This window comes from Nothobranchius furzeri, chromosome 12 (assembly GCF_043380555.1).
Source record: "Nothobranchius furzeri strain GRZ-AD chromosome 12, NfurGRZ-RIMD1, whole genome shotgun sequence".
NCBI lineage: Eukaryota > Metazoa > Chordata > Actinopteri > Cyprinodontiformes > Nothobranchiidae > Nothobranchius > Nothobranchius furzeri.
Window position 1 is genome coordinate 26,528,643 of NC_091752.1, and position 20,038 is coordinate 26,548,680.

The window sequence follows — 20,038 nt, forward strand, 5'->3', positions numbered from 1 at the left end:
ATCATTAGGAGACAAAAAAAATTAAATTAATTAATTAATAAAAACAGGGATGAGAGCTCCACTGCTTTGTGTGTGTGTGCATTCGCGCACGGGCGCTTCTTCAAGAAACGAATCACGGACGCTCCCTCCCAGACAAATGTTTTAAAATGAAACGGAGGTCTTGCTATTTAACATATTTATCAGAAATCCTCAAAAAATAAAATTCAAAAATAATAAAACTTAGGAGATGCGCTGCTAATAACGTGTGTGTGTGTGTGTGTGTGTGTGTGTGTGTGTGTGTGTGTGTGTGTGTGTGTGTGTGTGTGTGTGTGTGTGTGTGTGTGTGTGTGTGTGTGTGTGTGTGTGTGTGTGTGTGTGTGTGTGTGTGTGTGTGTGTTTTACCGGTTTGCTAACGTGTGCATCTGTGTTTAGGGAAGCAGGTGTCTTTGGGGCTGCCTTACACCTGTCAGCGGAGGCTTACAACTGCGCATTGTCATAAAAAATAGCGCCTGTGTTTCCTATATGTTACTTATTATTTTCACTTGCAGTCAGTCTGATTATTTAGGTCACCAAGCAGAATTTGGATCACTACTGAGTGATTTTAAGGACTTTTTTTTTACTCACAATGCTAGTTGGGTTCATTCACTTATTGTGTTTTATGCTAAGCTAAAGCAAAAAGAGAATGACTGGGTTGGTTAAAAAGTGTGTTTTTCCCCCATCTTATCTAACTCCGGCAACTATGTCAACAGACAGTTTCAATTTTGGTTGGAATATCCCTCTAAAGTTAGACCTGACCTACCTAAAAGCATTGTGTGTCACCTCTTTGCATGGTTTGGACTGAGGTTCTGCAGTTTTAGAACAATACTCTTTGTACAACCATATAACTTTTCTCCCAGTGTAACCTGTATCACATATTTCACACATTTATAGAGGTGTTAAGGTATAACTTCCATTGGGATATCTCTCTTTCCCCAAATAAACACACAAGTTTACCTTCATGAACTCCCAGATTCTTCTAAATGACCTCCATAAACAAGCATGCTGGCCTTTCTGACCTACCTCAGAACTTCAGTGGTTTTACTCATCTGGTTAAAAAGACATATTTAGAGACTGAACACCCACCTTATTTTTCTAACCAACATGAACATCGACCACTGGGAGGCGCTGTGGACATTTGGCTGGACTCTTTCAGCTTGTATCAGAATGACATTTTGGTGCCTCTCACACTCACAGGGAGTCTATTTATAGTGTTGTTAAAATCCAACCAGAACTATTTGTGCACCGTGAAAATGACACTTTGCCAAGATACAAGTTTAACTAGGAATTAAATCTAAACTAAGCCTGAACACATTTATAACTAGCTCAGGTTTTTGGAAAGTTCTTATTTAAATCTTTGCTGCAGTTGAAGTAAATGTCCCCAGAAAACGTCTTCCATGTTCCACCAGCAAGAACATTCAAATGTCAGCTGCATGCATTTCATTCCATATAGTGGAATATTATAAAATCAGGGTCAAAAATGAAAGGAGAAAATATGCTACGTTGATTATGCAATTTTAAACTATTAGACACAAATTATTATCCTCATAAATGTTTGAGGATTTGTTTAAACATTTTGAGACATTTGGTGAACGTGTCAGAGACTATTTTCTCAAAAGAAATTAAGTTTAAGCCATTGTCTGTCACGAATTATAGGGGAATTTAACAAAACGCCATCACAGTGCTCAACTTCTTCACAAATTTATTGTTCCTTCTTACACCAATGCTGCTGGTTCAGGCTGGAGTCTAATTTAACTTTTTATTTTTGGGACTAAGAAAGGAAGTTTCTTTTTCAACATGGAGGTGCATGCATGGAGGTGGTCAAGAGCTTTTCTGTTAAAACACGTGAAGAGTGTGTTACAGTAATCTAGACGGGAGGAGATAAAGGCATGGATAACCATTTCAAGTTCATGTTTTGACATCAACCTTCGCACTTTGGAGATATTTCTTAAGAGATAAAAACAGTTTCGGACCAATGTTTTGGAGTGGCTTTCAAGAGACATTGATTTGTTAAAAACACCCAAATTCCTCAAGCTTGACTTGACGGCAGAGGATAAATGACCAAGTTTTTGACTAATCAGGAGAGCCATGCTCTCAGGGGGAAAGATCAGACATTCGGTCAGTCCAGAGTTTAATTGACGGAAGTTTTCTTCTAGCCAGCTGGTGAGAGTTGATGGACACTCTAGTAATTCAGACAGTTTATAGAACTCAGAATCCTTAAAGGAGCAGTACAGCTGAATGTCATCTGCATATAGGTGTTAAGAGCATAGGCGTCATTTTAACCGGGGACGCCGGGGACATGTCCCCGGCAAAATTCGTGATCGGCAGCTGTGTCCCCCCCACTTTCAAAAAAGCCTGCTGATGAGGATTTTTGTTTTACCAGCTCAGATCTTATACCAGGGGTCGGTAACCTGTTCCCATCAAAGAGCCATTATTACCCATTTCCCACGGTAAAGAAAACACCGCAGCAGCCGCAGCGTTGCGGGCGGGGCCTACCCTAAGACAGCAGAGCGCTGCTCACAACAGGTGACAGCAGCCGGGGGCATCGCACCCGTGGGGGATTCAACACCCACACTTTTCCAGCTGTTTTGCTCACCTCCACACCAGTCTGGTTTCTTTACGTCGCACTCACTCTGTTTGCCTCATCTCCTTCTTCACCTCCCAGCCGATGTCGGGTTTCCAGGAGAGCAGGAGAGGGAGGGACGGAAGAGCTCGACTGAATTCATAATTTTACATCTTGACATTAGCTGTACAAAGTCTGAGTTTGATAAAGTGAAGAACAAACATTTGCAGAGGTTTATAACAGGCGCGGCGCCAGGTTTTCATTTTTGGGTGGGCCACGGTAATTTTGGACGGACCTTAATAAGCAGTGACTTAAGTGAAGCAGGCAGGTCGCGCTAGAAAATTTAGTTTAAAAAGACATCATAAATGTTTTCCCCCGTCATTTTTATTTCTAAAATATGAAGTAAAAACTCACAATTTAATTTTCATTCATTTGTCATTAATATTTAGTCTACAACCGTGCGTTAAGTGGACCATCTTCCAGTAAACGCAAAGCATCCAGTCCACCTCTCCAAATGCGTAAAATGTGCATCAGCCGCTAGTTAGGCGTGCCGCGCGCCATCAGCTGATCAGCCCAGACAAGAGCAGAGCAAATAGAGAAAGAATAGAGGATGATTGTGTCTGGATGTGGATGGAGATTACATTTTACAGCAGCCTGATCATCATTTAAATACATAAACCATCACCTGTCCTCTAGTCCATGCTATCAGCATTATTTTAATTGGTGTGTGTGTGTGTGTGTGTGTGTGTGTGTGTGTGTGTGTGTGTGTGTGTGTGTGTGTGTGTGTGTGTGTGTGTGTGTGTGTGTGTGTGTGTGTGTGTGTGTGTGTTTTCCACTTCAAACACTGGTCTAATCAACCAGACCAGCATGTCCAGTAACACATTAATGTTACAACTAAACTTGATTAACCCCAGAGCCACGCGTATAAGCTGTACTGACTGTAAATGAGGGGAAACGATTTAATCGTATCCTTTACTTTTCAACATGGTTTAATGTAAAGTTTCATTCAGTACAGACTTTAGTTACACCAATCTAACGAGACAGAGCCTAGATTTGTATTCTGAACAGTTTAAACATGTTTGAAACGGAGACGTGCGTGACGCGTCTAAAATTCGCACCTGCTCCGCTATTATGGAAATTAAACTAACAAGATGAATAACATGAAATTATTTTAGGCACAGACAACATCCCCCACACTTTTGAAAAGCTTGCAACGCGCCTGATCGCTCATGTACGTCTTAATTGTCTTTCATTAGACGATAATCAATAAAACGATTTATATAAAATGGATCCAGAAGTTGTAGCCCGTCTCTGCCTTCAATTTTTGGTATTTTTCACCCTGTTGATGGTTTTACTGAGCAGGTGCCACTTTTGTCCTACGTTTCTTTTTAAAACATGTTTAGACTGTTCAGAATACAAATCCAGGCTCTGTCACGTTTGATTGTTGTAATTAAACTTTGTAGGTGGGGAAGGTCAGAAAGCAGCTCAGAAGCGCCGATATGATTACGCACAAGCGTGACGCGTCAACCCGGTCTCACAGTAAGACCGGGTTGGAACTGTTCAGGTTTACGCAGACAATCTTTACATTTAGAATTAGCTTACAGATGTAAAATTAATGCAGTAAAATATAAAGCTTTTTATTTAAATATCCATTCATTATTTCACAAGCACAGAGAGCCGCATCAGATGGATGGAAGAGCCGCATGTGGCTCCAGAGCCGCCGACCCCTGTGCTAGCCTACTTTATTGTCCCCAGCAATTTTTAAACCCCACTCAAGTGTATGGTTATTGTCCCCAGCAATTCTGAAAACAAACTGACGCCCTTGGTTAAGAGACATTATGAAAAGAATCAAGTATCTGTCCAAGAGGGCGTGTGCACTGTAGAAACAACAGTGGACCCAAAACAGAACCTTGGGGTACCCCACAGAACAGATCGGTAGAATCTGACATGATTTGGTTTATACAGACACTGTAACTTCTGTTAGAAAGGTACAATACAAACCAATCTAGAACAGTTCCAGAGACCCCCACTGAGTCACAAAGTCTGTTAATTAAGCTGCTGGGATCAACAGTGACAAAGCTGCAGAAAGATCTAACAATAGCCTACTAACACTGTGAATTCCCCGTTGTCTGCAGCCATCATGATGTCACTGGAAACTTTCAACAAAGTTGTTTCTGTTGAATGATTTTTCCAAAAACCAGATTGGAATTTACCCCCAAATCTGTTGTTACATGCAAATGCGTGCCGTAAAATTTATGAAAATATTCCAAAGAGGTACGGTTCACAGCTGATTCAGAGTGAGGGAATGTGAGTTTTAGATATTGGTAGGATAGTTTCGGTATTATTAGATCCTGATACAGCTGTGGATGTCAGACAAAAACTCAAGAATCTACTTTTTAAAAGATTTTTTTCATAAAAATGGTGCTCACACTTTGAGCTTGTGCAATTTTTAAAATGTAAATAAAGAAAAGAAACAAACGGAAAAGTCATGTTGGGCTTTAAATCCTTTTTAAGTAACACTTTACAATTTTGTCCCTTTATTAATGTTACGTGGTAAATTATTAAGCATTAATACACAAATAGTCACTTTATTAAAATGTTATTAAGTGTCCTTAAGGTTAGGAAAAAGGTTAGTGTGAAAGGGGTGTCTGCTTAGTAATGTAATACCTGCTATGTTTAAGCAGTTGTTAATACTTTTTTTAGTGGCTTATTAATGCTTAATAATGCACAAACATTAATAAAGATACTCTTTTGGAAAATATCACCCTTTTTCTAAATGTTTAGAATTGTTTGGATGATGTGATTTCGCAAACACAATGCTGTTTTAACATTGCAGAGAGAATCAGAATAATAATACTCCTAATCCTAATCATTCACATCACACCTCTAAAACTAACCAGTAAAGCTCTGTAACATTGTCCCAAAGTGAGTACCAGCAAAATGTCCTCACTTTGCTTCTAATGTCCTCAGTTTGCAGGTAAAAAACTTGTTTAGGTCCTCACTTTGATGTACAGGCCGGTGTCGGTACAGGATCTGCTCGGGTGCAGGATCGGCTCGGGGTCCTTCGACTGCCGATGACGTCACACGACTGCAAATCTACTCGGCTTTCACACATACGTTTTGGAAAGACATCAGCAGTTTTGTTAATAAATTCTTGTTGGTTAACACCTAAATGTTTCTTTACAATTGTAATTTGTTAATAAAACACCATATTACCTTTGTTTTGTAAAGAATGTGAAACTGCATAAAACCAGCATCAGACTGACAAAAAATAGAACAGTTCTTATGTCAGCCATATCTGTTTGTATTAATGTGGAGTTCGTCTGTATATTTCCTTACTTGTTATCTAAATACATTATTTGACTCAAAACATTGCTTGGTGTCAATCAATGAAGTTCTTGTATTTTATTTTGCCCCATTTCATCAACATCAAGAGCTTTTGAGGGTCACTGTTTATCATTTGCTTATATTTTACATTTCCTTTAGAAATTCAAACATATTTTCGCCAAAAAGTGTTGATTTTTGGACTACAGGACTACAGCCGCTAAGACTACGACCGCAAATTTGTTCTGACCAATCAAAATCATAACGTGATAACGTAACTTCCGTAAGCTTCATGTTCAGCTAATCAACTACTTTGACGTCATCGCGAGTCGAAGGGCCCCAAGCTGATCCTGTACCGACACCGGTACACACACACACACACACACACACACACACACACACACACACACACACACACACACACACACACACACACACACACACACACTTGTCTCTGTATCCTTGTGTGGACCCTCCATTGACTTCCATTCATTTCTGGGACTCCACTATGCCTTACCCATACTCTAGCCCTAACCTTAACCATAGTGCGCACACACACACACACACACACACACACACACACACACACACACACACACACACACACACACACACACACACACACACACACACACAAACACACACACACTCTCACACACACACACTCACACACACCTCTCCTTGTCTTGCTCTGTGCCCTGAACACACCAAAAGTCCTGTGAGGTTGAGGTTGTCTGATGACTAGGTTCTGTTCCCCTCATTCATTCCTACTAAATATAGGCTTTAGAGCCATCTGTGAGAATGATTTTGTTCCCTTAATATCACCATCAGCAATTTCAGCTGGCCAAGAGAGACTTCTAATGACTTCTGCCTCCTCCTCCTCCTCTTGGTCTTGACACCAAAATTCCTGCCACACACACACCCAACCTTTTGGAAGATCTCCTCTCCGAGGGTTGGGTAGGTTCTGCACTTCCCGGGATCTGAGTCCAGCCATACGTAGGGTCTGAGGCACTGAGGGATTCCTACACCGGTGATCAAGATCAATATCTTCCTCACGGTTTTGGTATTTATAGTTCCTTCTGACCTCGCCCGGATCACAACAGAAAGCCGGTGAGTGGATCTGAACACAGTTGTCAGTCGTTTGATTTCAACTCTGCATACAGCAAAGGTGAACAACATTTGAAGATTTGGCTATTTTATTGCACAATCAGAAATTCACTGGGATGTGCAGATAAAGTGGATGAATCATTAAAAAAATTGTTCAAGCAAAAAAAAAAAAGATAGAAACTGATTAGAAAATTTTTACATCCATGTGTGTGTGTGTGTTTTAAAAACACGTAATGAAAGTGTAAATGTGCTGACTGTTCTTTTTAGTGCTGCAGAGGTTTAATACGGTGTTATCAGACCCTTAGAGGGGGTGGGGGTAAATCTGAGCATACCGTTCTCTTGCCTTGGGATTATTTAACAGAATTAAAACAGCTTCAGAAATCCTCATTATCATCACCCAATTCAGCTCTCAATCCTGTTGACACACGTGTGTAATTAACACTTTTCTGGAGGTGTGTTTTGTGCTCTTAAGAGTCCTTTTGAGCTCATTTGACACTCGAATGACGCCATTGCGTGTCGCTAAAATGTCTTGGCTGGAAGTGGCTTTTAAAAATAGCTGGGGTGGGTTAAGTTACAGCCACTGGATGCGATGTTTTGCCACTTGACTGGGCCTTAAAGACAATCTCCAGATTGAATCTGCAAATATTAGTTGTCAAAGAACAGAAACATATTGATGTAATTCCACAAATTTAAAGATGCATTTCATTGCCAACATGCCAAGCGTGTCAGTAGATGCTGATGTGTTTGAAGCTTGCACATTACTTGACATCTGAGACGCAGGGAAGGATTTCTCCTCATTACTAGACACAAACTGGAGATTATGACGCCTAATTTTAATATAGAGCAGATGAGCAGGATTTGTCTAAACCATCTGTTTATGCTGGCTCTTTCTGTTTACAGATCTCGTGTCAACAAACAAAACTGAAGCAGTGAGCTATAGGTTTCCTTTGACGAAGGCATTTCATCCACGGGGGAATGTGGGGAATCCGGGGGCACCGACACCCCACCCTGAAGATGAAAAATTAGGAGGGTCTGAGGTGTCTGTACATTTAGGTTCAGAGATTAATGCTGGGTGGGAGTGTCGGTGTTGTGGAGTTATCTTGATAGGTTCATGCAAATTAGCTCTGAACTGAAACGAAAACATCCTGCTGGTGTGTTCTATACCACAGACACCATATTTTAGCTCATTTAACACGGTGCAAATTTTTGCAAGCTCATTAAGAAAAAAATAAGTTTTATCCTTTTTCTGGCTTTACATTGCAACTCGTACCTTGTCGTTTTCCATTAATTATCCAGAAGTGTGAAACATTTCTTGAAGTTATTGTTTTAACCCTCCCACTGTCTTTATGAGTGACCCCGCGGGGTGGCAGGGGTGAGGTGGTGCTCACTCCTCAACCCTGCCACATGGACCCAAGGAATAAACCATCAACTCTGCTCAATGGCCAACTTTCCCTGCAGGGTCACACCTATTAGGACAGTGGGAGGGTTAATGTTCTTTAAATTTACAATATTCTCTTTTGATGAGGAAAAAAAACTGAATGCAGGTTTGCTGTTTTGTGTTTCTGTACCTGGGAATAACATTGTATATTTTTCTTCCCGACCCTCCAGTCATGCCTCTGGGAACACCTGCCCCCCTAAACAAGCGGAAAAAGCCCTCCAAGATCATAACTGACCTATCACATATCAGCCAGATTGGTAAGGCAGGAAGTGAAATTATGCAAATATGAAATTACCATTTCTCAGTACAACTCTTTCTTATAAATGCTGCACCGAAATACATGGGTGGAAAGCGATAGGTGCTCAACGACGTCACTTTGTTGTTGAGCATTAGTAGTCCTGGACATAATTTCACACAAAACCTAAAATCCCCCCCCCCCCCCCCCCCCCCCAATTCAAAAATAAGCGCGTAATTGGTATCAAATTGTCTCTTTAAAGTTCACGGACATCATATGTGAAATCCATGGCACATAATAAATAGAATTAGAAGATAAAGTTTTTAGCCACGCTGACTTGCATTCTTTTTTCATTCCTTCGAGGACACATAGCCAGGGAGTAGATGGGCATGACTTAGGCTCCTTATCCCCCATACAACACGTGTGCTTCAAGGCATATGTGGCATTGCCGCCACATTGGGTAGGATCCTCACTTTCCAAACTCACTTGTCAATGCAGGGCGGACAACTATGCCTCTTTTTTTCATGGCCTACAGTTGCAACAACCAGTGCACTATTGTGAACAGATCACGTGGGATTACTTAAGACTTTTTTAGCCTACCTGTTGGGATTTTATATTTTAATGTCCATCCATTTTCTTCTGCTTTTCTGGAGTCGGGTAGCAGGGGCAGTAGCCTAAGGCGAGAGGCCCAGACTTCCCTTTCCCCAGCCACTTGGGCCAGCTCCTCCGGGGAAATCCCAAGGCATTCCCTGGCCAGGTGAGAGACATAGTCCCTCCACCGTGTCCTGGGTCTACCTTTAGGTCTCCTCCCGGTTGGACGTGCCCGGAAAACCTCACCAGGGAGGCGTCCAGGAGGCAACCTGACCAGATGCCCGAGCTACCTCAACTGGCTCCTCTCGATGTGGAGGAACAGCGGGTCTACTCCGAGCCCATCCCGAATGACCGAGCTTCTCACCCTATCTCTAAGGGAGAGCCCAGCCACTCTTCGGAGAAAACTCATTTCGGCCGCTTGTATCTGCGATCTCGTTCTTTTGGTCACTACCCAAAGCTCATGACCATAGGTGAGGGTAGGAACGTAGATCGACCGGTAAATCGAGAGCTTCGCCTTCTGACTCAGCTCTCTCTTCACCACGACAGACCGGTACAACGCCCGCATCACTGCAGATGCAGCACCAATCCGCTTATCGATCTCACGCTCCAGTTTTCCCTCACTCGTGAACAAGACCACGAGATACTTAAACTCCTCCACTTGGGGCAGGACCTCATCCCTGACCCGGAGAAGGCATTCTACCCTTTTCTGAATCAAGACCATAGTCTCAGATTTAGAGGAGTTGATTCTCATCCCAGCTGCTTCACACTCGGCTGCGAACCGCTCCTGCGAAAGCTGAAGATCACGTTCTGATGGAGCCAACAGGACCACATCATCTGCAAAAAGCAGAGACCTGATCCTCAGGCTACAAAATGGATGCCCTCCACACCTTGGCTGCGCCTAGAAATCCTGTCCATAAAGGTCATGAACCGAATCAGTGACAAAGGGCAGCCTTGGCGGAGTCCAACTCTCACTGGGAATGAGCCCGACTTACTGCCGGCAATGCGGACCAAGCTCTGACACCGGTCATACAGGGACCTAACAGCCCATATTAGAGGGCCTGGTACCCCATACTCCCGGAGTACCCTCCACAGGGCCCTCCGAGGGACACGGTCAAACACCTTCTCCGAATCCACAAAACACATGTAGACTGGTTGGGCAAATTCCCACGCACCCTCCAGGATCCCCCTAAGGGTATAGAGCTGGTCCAGTGTTCCACGACCAGGACGAAAACCACATTGCTCCTCCTGAATCTGAGGTTCAACAATCCGATGGACCCTCCTCTCCAGAACCCCTGAATAGACCTTACTAGGAAGCCTCAGGAGTGTGATCCCCCTGTAGTTGGAACACACCCTGCATTCCCCCTTTGTAAATAAGGGGACCAACAGCCCGGTCTGCCAGTCCAGTGGGACTGCCCCCAATGCCCACACGATATTGCAGAACCTTATCAGCCAACACAGCCCCACAACATCCAGAGCCTTAAAGAACTCTGGGCGGATCTCATCCACTCCTGGAGCCTTGCCACAGAGGAGCTTTTTAACCACCTCAGTGACCTCAGCACCAGAGATTTGAGAGGCCAACCCAAAGTCCCCAGGCTCTGCTTCCTCACTGGTAGGCGTGTCGGTGGGATTGAGGAGGTCTTTGAAGTATTCTGCCCACCGATCCACAACATCCTTAGTAGAGGTCAGCAGCACACCGTCCCCACTATCGATAGTGTTGGTAGCGCACTGCACCCTAACTGCAAGTGTCCACCAGCGGGTTCGGGGGTTGTCACCACGACAGGCACCGACAATCCTGCGACCACAGCTCCAGTCGGCCGCCTCAACAATGGAAGCACGGAAAAGGGTCCATTCAGACTCAATGTCCCCCTCCTCCCCCGGAACATTTTGGAAGTTCTGTCGGAGGTGGGAATTGAAGCTCCGACAGGAGTCTCTGCCAGAAGTTCCCAGCAGACCCTCCCGATACATTTGGGCCTGCCTGGTCTGACCGGCATCCTCCCCGACCATCTGAGCCAAATCACCACCAGGTAGTGGTCTGTTGACAACTCCGCCCATCTCTTCACCCGAGTGTCCAAGACATGCGGCCGCAGGTCAGATGAAACAACAACAAAGTCGATCATCGAGCTGCGGCCTAAGGTATCCTGGTGCCAAAAGCACATATGGACACCTTTATGTCTGAACATGGTGTTCATTATGGACAACCCATGACTGGCACAGAAGTCCACTAACAAAACACCACTCGAATTCAGATCGGGGAGCCATTCCTCCCAACCACACCTCTCCAAATCTCACTGTCGTTGCCCACATGAGCGTTAAAGTCCCCCAGCAGAACGAGGGAGTCACCGGAAGGAGCGCTTTCCAGCACCCCCTCCAAGGTCTCTAAAAAGGGTGGGTAGTCTGAACTGTGGTTTGGTGCATAAGCACAGACCAAATTCAGAACCTGTCCCCCCACACGTAGGCGGAGGGAGGCTACCCTCTCATTCACTGGGGTAAACCCCAATGTACAGGCACCAAGATGGGGGGCAACTAGTATGCCCACCCCTGCTTGGCACCTCTCAGGGGGAGCAACTCCAGAGTGGTAGAAAGTCCATCCCCTCTCAAGGAAACTGGTTCCAGAGCCAGAGCCATGCGTTGAAGTGAGTCTGACTATATCTAGTCGGAACCTCTCAACCTCACACACCAACTCAGGCTCCTTCCCCACCAGAGAGGTGACATTCCATGTGCCAAGAGCCAGCTTCTGTAGCCAAGGATCAGACCGCCAAGGTCCCTGCCCTTGACTACCACCCGTCACGCACTGCACCCGACCCCTTTGGCCCCTCCCACGAGTGGTGAGCCCATGGGAAGGGGGACCCACATTTCCTCTTCGGGCTGTGCCTGGCCGGGCTGCATGGGTGAAAGCCTGGCCACCAGGCGCTCAACATCGTGCCACACCTCCAGGTCTGGCTCCAGAGGGGGGCCCCGGTGATCCACGTCCGGGCGAGGGAACACAGTTTCCATTTATGTAATTCATCATAAGAGGTCTTCGGGCTGCTCTTTGTCTGATCCCTCACCTAGAACCTGTTTGCCATGGGTGACCCTACCAGGGGCAGAAAGCCTCAGACAACTTAGCTCCTAGGATCATTGAGACTCTCAAACCCCTCCACCATGGTAAGGTGACAGCCCAGGGAGCTTTGTATTTTAATGTGTTTAATTTAATTACATTTATAGTTTAACTATCATACCATACCATATGAACAGGGTTAGTTAAAATCCATAATAAAATGTGTTTCATAGTTGGATAAACACTTTCCTCAACAGAAATAAATGCACTGGGGGTGAATGTAGACCCATCCATGATGGCAGCCGATCACTACGGCAACTTCAATAGGCAGTGCCAGTTCATGGGTGTCTACTTATATGGTGTCTGTCAGTGCCCCTGAGACAATAAATTCAGTGATGCTGATTGGCCGAAAATGCTGCATTTCTCCCTAGCAACCAAACATGATTGGCAATTTAACTGCAGCTCAGGAGTTTCTGAGGAGTGATTAAGGATTCTTTTGGGTAAAATGTACTGTTTAATGAGAGACAGGTAAAATGTATGTGTAAATAATTCAGATTTCATGTAGTTACATACAATTAAACAGAACCGACACATTTATAGTAAATCTATGGACACATAGTGTAGATACTTAAACTTTTTTAGATTTTTCTCTTCTTTCGCGTCAGGGAGGGCTGTACTCTAGCACCCCATATGGATGAGCTATGTGGAAATTACAAAGACAGCAGCATGATCACAAAGTCTCACATGGTTATAGATCTGAGGAAGAAGTGTTGCAAAGGTTTAATATTAAAGTTACATTTAATAAAATTTGTAACATAATGGGTACAATTTTTAATTAAAAGTGATTGAAATCAAACTGGCTACTATTTTCTTTTCTCCTTTTAACTATTGTTTTTTTTAAAACACTGCCTTATCCAGAGTGTGAAGCAGAGCCAGAGGCATCAGAGCTGGACCTGGGAAAAAAGATCCGGACTCCCAGAGACATCATGTTGGAGGAGCTTTCACTGATGAAGAACAAAGGCTCAAAGATGTTCAAGATGAGGCAGCAGAGAGTTGAGAAGTTCATCTACGAGAACAACCCCGACATCTTCACCAGCGATTCAATGGTGAGAACATGTGGCGTAGAATAAAGCTAGAAATCTAACTTTTCTGAACTAAATCAAGTCCAAAGTTAAAGTGCATAATAAGACTTGTTGGGTGCAACACCTATAAAAATAACTGCATTCTTTCTAGGACAACTTCCAGAAGTTTGTCCCCTCTCTGGGATGTCAAATTGGAGGTCAGATAATAAATGTTGGGGGGCACTTTGTAAGCAAAGAGTCTGGTCACCCGTATTTAGGAGCCATACATGTAGGAGGAGGAGCTCCGGTGCCTCCCCCAAAACCTGGAAGCAAAGGAGCAGGAGGTGCAGGAGGAGCAGGAGGTGCAGGAGGAGCAGGAGGAGCAGGAGGACTGGGTGGAGATGACAAAGAGATAAGAGGAGATGGAATAAGTGTGAGGTCCTCACAAAAAGGTTGGTTGCTAGTTTGTCTTTTTTTCTGTTTTCACGCATCTTCTTTGTCCTCAGTAAGGTCACAGGGGACCGGAGTCCATCTCTAGCAGTCATCGGGTGAGAGGTGGGGGACACCCTAGACAGGTTGCTAGTCCATCACAGGGATACGTAGAGACATACGAGATAGATACATTTGCACATTTACTTACACCTGCAGAAATTTAAAGTTTCCAATTACCTAATGTTTGTTTCTGTGAGAAAGCTGGAAAACCCAGAAGAAACCTTCACATGAATAGGAAGAATTTGCTAATGCTGTAATGCTGCTATGTAACAGTGTTACCAACTGTGTCAACATGCAGCCCTCTAACATATGTCAGGAATAAATATTACTGAAGAATAATTATGTTAATTTTACATCTGATTGAAGCGACAATGTTTAAAGGGGACATGTTATGAAAAACTCACCTTTTGCATCCTTCTGTGCTGCCATGTGGGTCTTTACTGCCTCTATAAAAACTGCATATGTGTAAAAACATCCATCCATGCATTTGTTTCTCAGTGTTTGATTTTAGGATAAACGGGGCCTAAAACAAGTTGCTTTAAAAAGTCCCCATTTGTGATGTCACAAACAGGGAAATTAGAACAGAACCATCTCTCACATGCAACAACAAGCTGTCGCTGGAGGAGAAATGGCTCTTCTCTGAGCCCCTCCTGGATATCAGAGCTTCTCAGCCTATAGCAGCCTAAGCAGGGGATGAGCGGGCGTGACCAACTACCGCTTGTGTTAAAGTGACAGAGCCCTGAAACGACTCATTTTGGAGGGAACTGAAACAGTAAAGAATACATTTGCTGAAAGTGCTTTAGGTGAGAGTGATTTTGAGCAAAGCACTTATGAACAATGGTCAGGTATTGTAACCCCATTTTCTATGAGTGTAGGCCTTGCCCTTGTGCATAATTCGCCTAATTACAGCCATTCACTGAAGTGCTTTCAGTGCACACCTGGCTACTGGGCAGGCCTGGTCCCGTATAAAAGGGATTGAGGATTGTCAAACCCAAATGCTAGTAAGCCACTCGGAACCAGTGAGGCCCGCCGCCTTAAATGGCTGCTCCTACTCTAATATAATCTGTTTTTAATGCATAACCATCGTTCTATTTCACATAGGCTTTGCCCTTTAAAGTTAAGTTAAAGTTAAAGTCCCATTAGTTGTCACACACACAGGTGTGTGTGCAAAATTTGTTCTCCGCATTTGACCCATCCCCTGGGGGAGCGGTGAGCAGCAGACACAGCCGCGCTCGGGAACTATTTGGTGGTTTAACCCCCCAATCCAACCCCTTAATGCTGAGTGTCAAGCAGGGAGGCATTGGGTCCCATTTTTTCAAAGTCTTTGGTATGACCCGACCAGGAATCGAACCCCTGATCTCCCAGTCTCAGGGCGGACACTCTACCACTAGGCCACTGAGAAAGGTTAAAGGCTTGCTATTGGGTTAAAGTCGAAGCTGGATGTAGTCAGCACCTCACAGGTCCAGATCAAATCCTCAGAAACAACATCAATTTGTTAAAACACAAAGAAATCACTCCCGTCCTAAAGGACTGCTTCCAACAATCTTCAATCCATTTTGTTCTGGACCGGGGGCAGCCCGCGGGATGGGCAGACACTAAAAGCTCTTCAGTGAAAGGCTGTAATTCGAAGAATTATACCTAATAGCAAGTCTTAAAGTGCAAATTCTATATGAAATAGAACATGTCTGGTAGGGCTGGGCGATATGGCCTAAAATCAAAATCACAATATATTGAGGATTTCACCTCGATAACAATAAATGGACGATAACTACAGGTATGCGCAGAAGCAAAAGTTGTCCACTAGATGGGGCTGTCACGTGTAACGCGTTGAGTCACAATTTTACGTGACTCAAGGTAGTACAGCTTCTTGAAGGGACAGGAACGTTGCCAACCTACACACATCTTTTTCTTTTTTATTATCAAATTTATTGACATGATAAAATTAATCTCGATAAGAGTTTGAAAAATCGATAACGATACATTTTCGATTTATTGCCCAGCCCTAATGTCTGGTATTGATCATAGAACCATTATTAAGGCAAAAAGTCACAATATGACCCCTTTAAAAATTGCCATAAGGAGAACGTGATACAGTCAGCAGCAACTCAAGGTTTATTTTTCATAGTTCATTTGCTCCAGTTGCATACTTTATCTCACAGGAGGTGGAAAAGATGGAACCAAGATGGAGCTTCACATCAAGACGTACGTGTCACCATGGGAGAAGGCCATGAAGGGTGATGAGAATCTGCTAGCCACTCTAAAATTTGCAATGCCCGGTCCCATTGAACAAAAGGATATGCCTAGATACAAGAGCTTCAACAGGTGCTTCCTTCATGGTCTCATTTCATAGTTCGTTTAAACCAAACTATCCTTTTAATTTTTAATCACTTCTCACCTTTCCCGGCTGCAGAATGGCCATGCCCTTTGGTGGATTTGACAAAGCCAACCAGCTCATGAAATTCCAGCTGCCAGAAACTGAGTTGACCAAAGAGGAGCCTGAGCCTGCAGTTGTGTACCAACACGACATCGGCTGCCGACCCTCGTTCAACCGCACCCCCATCGGCTGGGTGGGCAGCAGCGAGCCTGGCAGCATCCACATGGAGGCAGATGTCGTTCCCTTTGATGGAGAAACTGATGAGCTGTGAAAACATAATCATAATGTGATAATCACTGTTCACTATACATACACAAGTGAGTGTGACTGTATGGATAAACTTCAGCATGCACACACACACACATACACACACACACACACACACACACACACACACACACACACACACACACACACACACAATGAGAAAGCTTAAGAGTTATCTGTGGAATTTGAAAGTGTGAATAACTGAAAATGTACATGACTTGTAGTCATGCTTTGCCCTGCTTTAAGTCAAAAAAGCTGTAATGTTATTAAAACATCTAAACGACAGCATGGGTTTGTAAGAAAAAGTTCAGAAGTTTCTGATGTTGTCAGTGAAGAAAGAAGGAATTATGTGTGAACAAGGAGATTTCTGCTGCTAATTTTGTGCATGCTCAACGTGAAACTGTCAAACCACTTGTTATCTCCTACCTTTTTGTCAAAACTCAGATTATTGTAGAAGCATAAAAACCCTCTCGATCTTTTACTCGGGTGAGCACACTTTTGTTGAGTTTTGTGCAAAACAGTTTTGTTGCAATAAATTCTAAATCTCTGCTTTTTTTTAAAGAAAAAATGTTAGGAAGAGTAAAAAATCTAAATACTCCACCTAGAACTGATTAAAAAAACAAAATTTAGTGAGAATATTTTAGAAAAATTGCTCTGATATGACAATTTTGAAAAGAAATGTACTTAAACTTTTAAACTGATGCTGTTCTCTCAAGCTGCTGAGGATAATCTTATTCAAACACACAGAATGTATCAATGTTTCCTGTACACAAGTAAATAAAACTAAGTCTTGTTTCATTTTATCATTTGTTAACAACAGCTTTACATTCAAAAATAACTCAAGAGTCTGATGTAATAAGTAACAATTACCAATTCAGTTTAATTCAGTTCAGTTTGCTAATTGGCACTTCAAAAACTAAAACATTCCAGTTGAGTTCAGTTCATTATGACAGTAAAAGGTTTCGTATACAAGGAACCCAGCAGATTGTATTGAATCCTTGACTTTACATCCCCACACTGAGCAAGCATGTAGCGACAGTGGAGAGGAAAACCCCCCTTGAACAGAAAGAAACCTCCAACAGAACCAGGATCAGTATGAGCAGCCATCTGCCATGACTCACTGGGGTTTGAGAAGACACAACAGACACACGAACACACACAAAACACACAACGATGTGTGTTTTATTTCAAATTTAGTTGCTTATGTGCTTACAGTCTTAAACTTTGGTTATTTCAGATTCACTGTTTATCTGGAGATAAAGAAAATGTGCGCAGCTGCAGTCAATATTTCAATAAATACTGAGGTTTACCCGCAACCTTAGCCCAGTGTGAATTTGAGTTAGACACCCCTGGTTTACAATAATCAGGGTGTAGTTCTAGCTTTTTGCCACTGGAGGGCATCAAATCCCCATCTCCCGTTCTATTCTAAATGGTATAAGAACTGCAGTGAAAGAAATAAAGAAAACAGTCTTTTATATAGCACCTCTCAAGATAAAAATCATGAGGTGCTTCACAAAAACACAAAATACAAAAAGATTTCTGAAAATAAATGATTAAAAATATGTTTAAAATGACTAAAAAAATTGAAATTGTGATTTTAAAATGTAAGAAAAGGAGTGAGAAAATGAATAAGAAAGAGGAAAATCGGTGGATCCCGGGAAAGGCGGAATAGGTAAAAAGTGCAGAAAAAGGAGAGGGTGGTGACGAAGGTCATGCAAAAGTCAGCCTGAACAAGTGGGGTTTCAACTGCATTTTAAATGAGACCACTGAGTCCACTGATTTCAGGTATGATGGTGCTTGAACCCTGAAGTTGACTGGCAGCCAGTGAAGCTGGAGGAGAAGAGGGGTGATGTGGGTGTGTTTGGAGGACTTGGTCAGAAGCCGAGCACAGGCATTCTGAAACACCCGTAGACGGTTCAGGGAGGTTCTGCTCAGACACGTGAAAAGAGAGTTGCAGTAGTCTAAGCGTGAGAAGATGAAGGTGTGGAGAACTGTCTCAAGTTCAGAGCGGGACAGAATGGGACTCAGCTTAGCAATGTTCCTGAGATAGAAGAAGGAAGAGTTAATAAGAGAACCGACATGAGAATCCAGGGTGAGAAATGGGTCAAAGGTCACGCCAAGAATCCTAACAGAGGGTTTGGTGTGACAAGCAAGCTGACCAAGAGAGTCTCTGACTTTGGGAACCAGCTTGTCTGGGGCACAGTCTTATCTTCATTCAGCTGAAGAAAGTTCCCAAGCCATCCAGGTTTTAATAGAGTATAGAATCATCTTGCAGGACTGCCAAATCTCACGCATTGAGCACGAGACACACTCATTTTACCATCTTCACATGCTCACACCACACCTCCATCTCACGTCGAAGAATCCTCAACAGATTGAAAAGTTCAAAAGTAGGCTGCCCTGAGCTAGTCCTCCCTCCTCATTCATAAAAAGTATAAAATGCTGTTGTCACGGTCTACCTCTATCAGCAGGTGAAGTAACCTGGCAGTCAGCTGTTTGTGTTGCAGGTGGGAGGGGCACGAGCTCCAGCTGATCCTGATTCCGCTAATCAGAGGGCCAGGGGATTTAAGGAGCTGTGTGACACAACTCCAGCACCGGTTGATACTCGCACCAGGAACTTCTAGCCCAGTACATTACATGGTCTTCCAACAAACTTGTTCTATGAGATCCTGTTTGCTCTTGTTTCTAGTATCGCGCCTCGCATCCTCTAACCACGCCTGGAGTTGTTTTCCTAGTCCCGTCGCTCAGGATCCTCTGGCCTCCACTCTCCATTGTTCTGCTTGCCTGCCTGCCAACCTACACCCTGGCCTCACACAACCTTCTCCTGTCCACCTCCTCTACAACCATCGGACTTGCTGCTTCTCATCCACTGAACTTCACCTAGTTCACCACCGCTAAGAACCGGTTTAAGGCCGTAAGAACAATTCAAACACCAAACTTATTATTCTCTTGGTTCTCTGGTTCCGCCTCGTATTCACGATTGTTTATTCTTTCGTTTTAGATTTCCGTTCCGTTCCTGTTCCTGCTTTTCTGGAGCAGTGCCCTTAGTTTTTCCTTGGCTTTATTTAATAAAATATTTTACTCTTTTACTTACCTGGTTTTCATGTGTGGTTCTTCATGTCCTGGGTTAAACACCTTGCCCACAACATGACAGAATCAACTGGCCAAATGAATACATCCTCTGAAGAACCACTTCCTGTCCCCATAGCCAATACCTTGTCCCAGCATGAAAGTTCCATCCGGTCAGTACTTGAATAATTATCCACCACTAATCAACATCTTTTCCAGCTCGACACCGCCTTACGCCAAATGAATGAAAGACTCACTTCTATGCCGCCTCCTCCCGCTACTTCCGTAGCTTTGTCTCCACCCCCACTTCGGGTTCAGCAGCATGAGGTTAGTTTCCAGGTTGCCGAGTTGCCACAGCCTCATACATTCTCCGGCGAGCCAGGTAAATGCCGCTGTTTTCCACTACTCTGCCAGTTAGCCTTTGAAAGGTCACCAGACACCTTCATAAATGATTCTGTTAAAATC

General features: G+C 43.6%; 1 protein-coding gene across 1 annotated transcript; it reads left to right on the top strand.

Moving 5' to 3' along the window:
* The first annotated feature begins 6,784 nt into the window (after positions 1-6,784).
* myoz1a (myozenin 1a) lies at positions 6,785-16,789 on the top strand. The gene is made up of 6 exons (XM_015944669.3): positions 6,785-7,012; positions 8,618-8,704; positions 13,229-13,416; positions 13,544-13,823; positions 16,023-16,185; positions 16,274-16,789. The coding sequence occupies exons 2-6, from the start codon at positions 8,620-8,622 to the stop codon at positions 16,506-16,508; spliced, it is 951 nt and encodes a 316-aa protein (XP_015800155.1). The 5' UTR covers positions 6,785-7,012; positions 8,618-8,619; the 3' UTR covers positions 16,509-16,789.
* Positions 16,790-20,038: the final 3,249 nt, after the last annotated feature.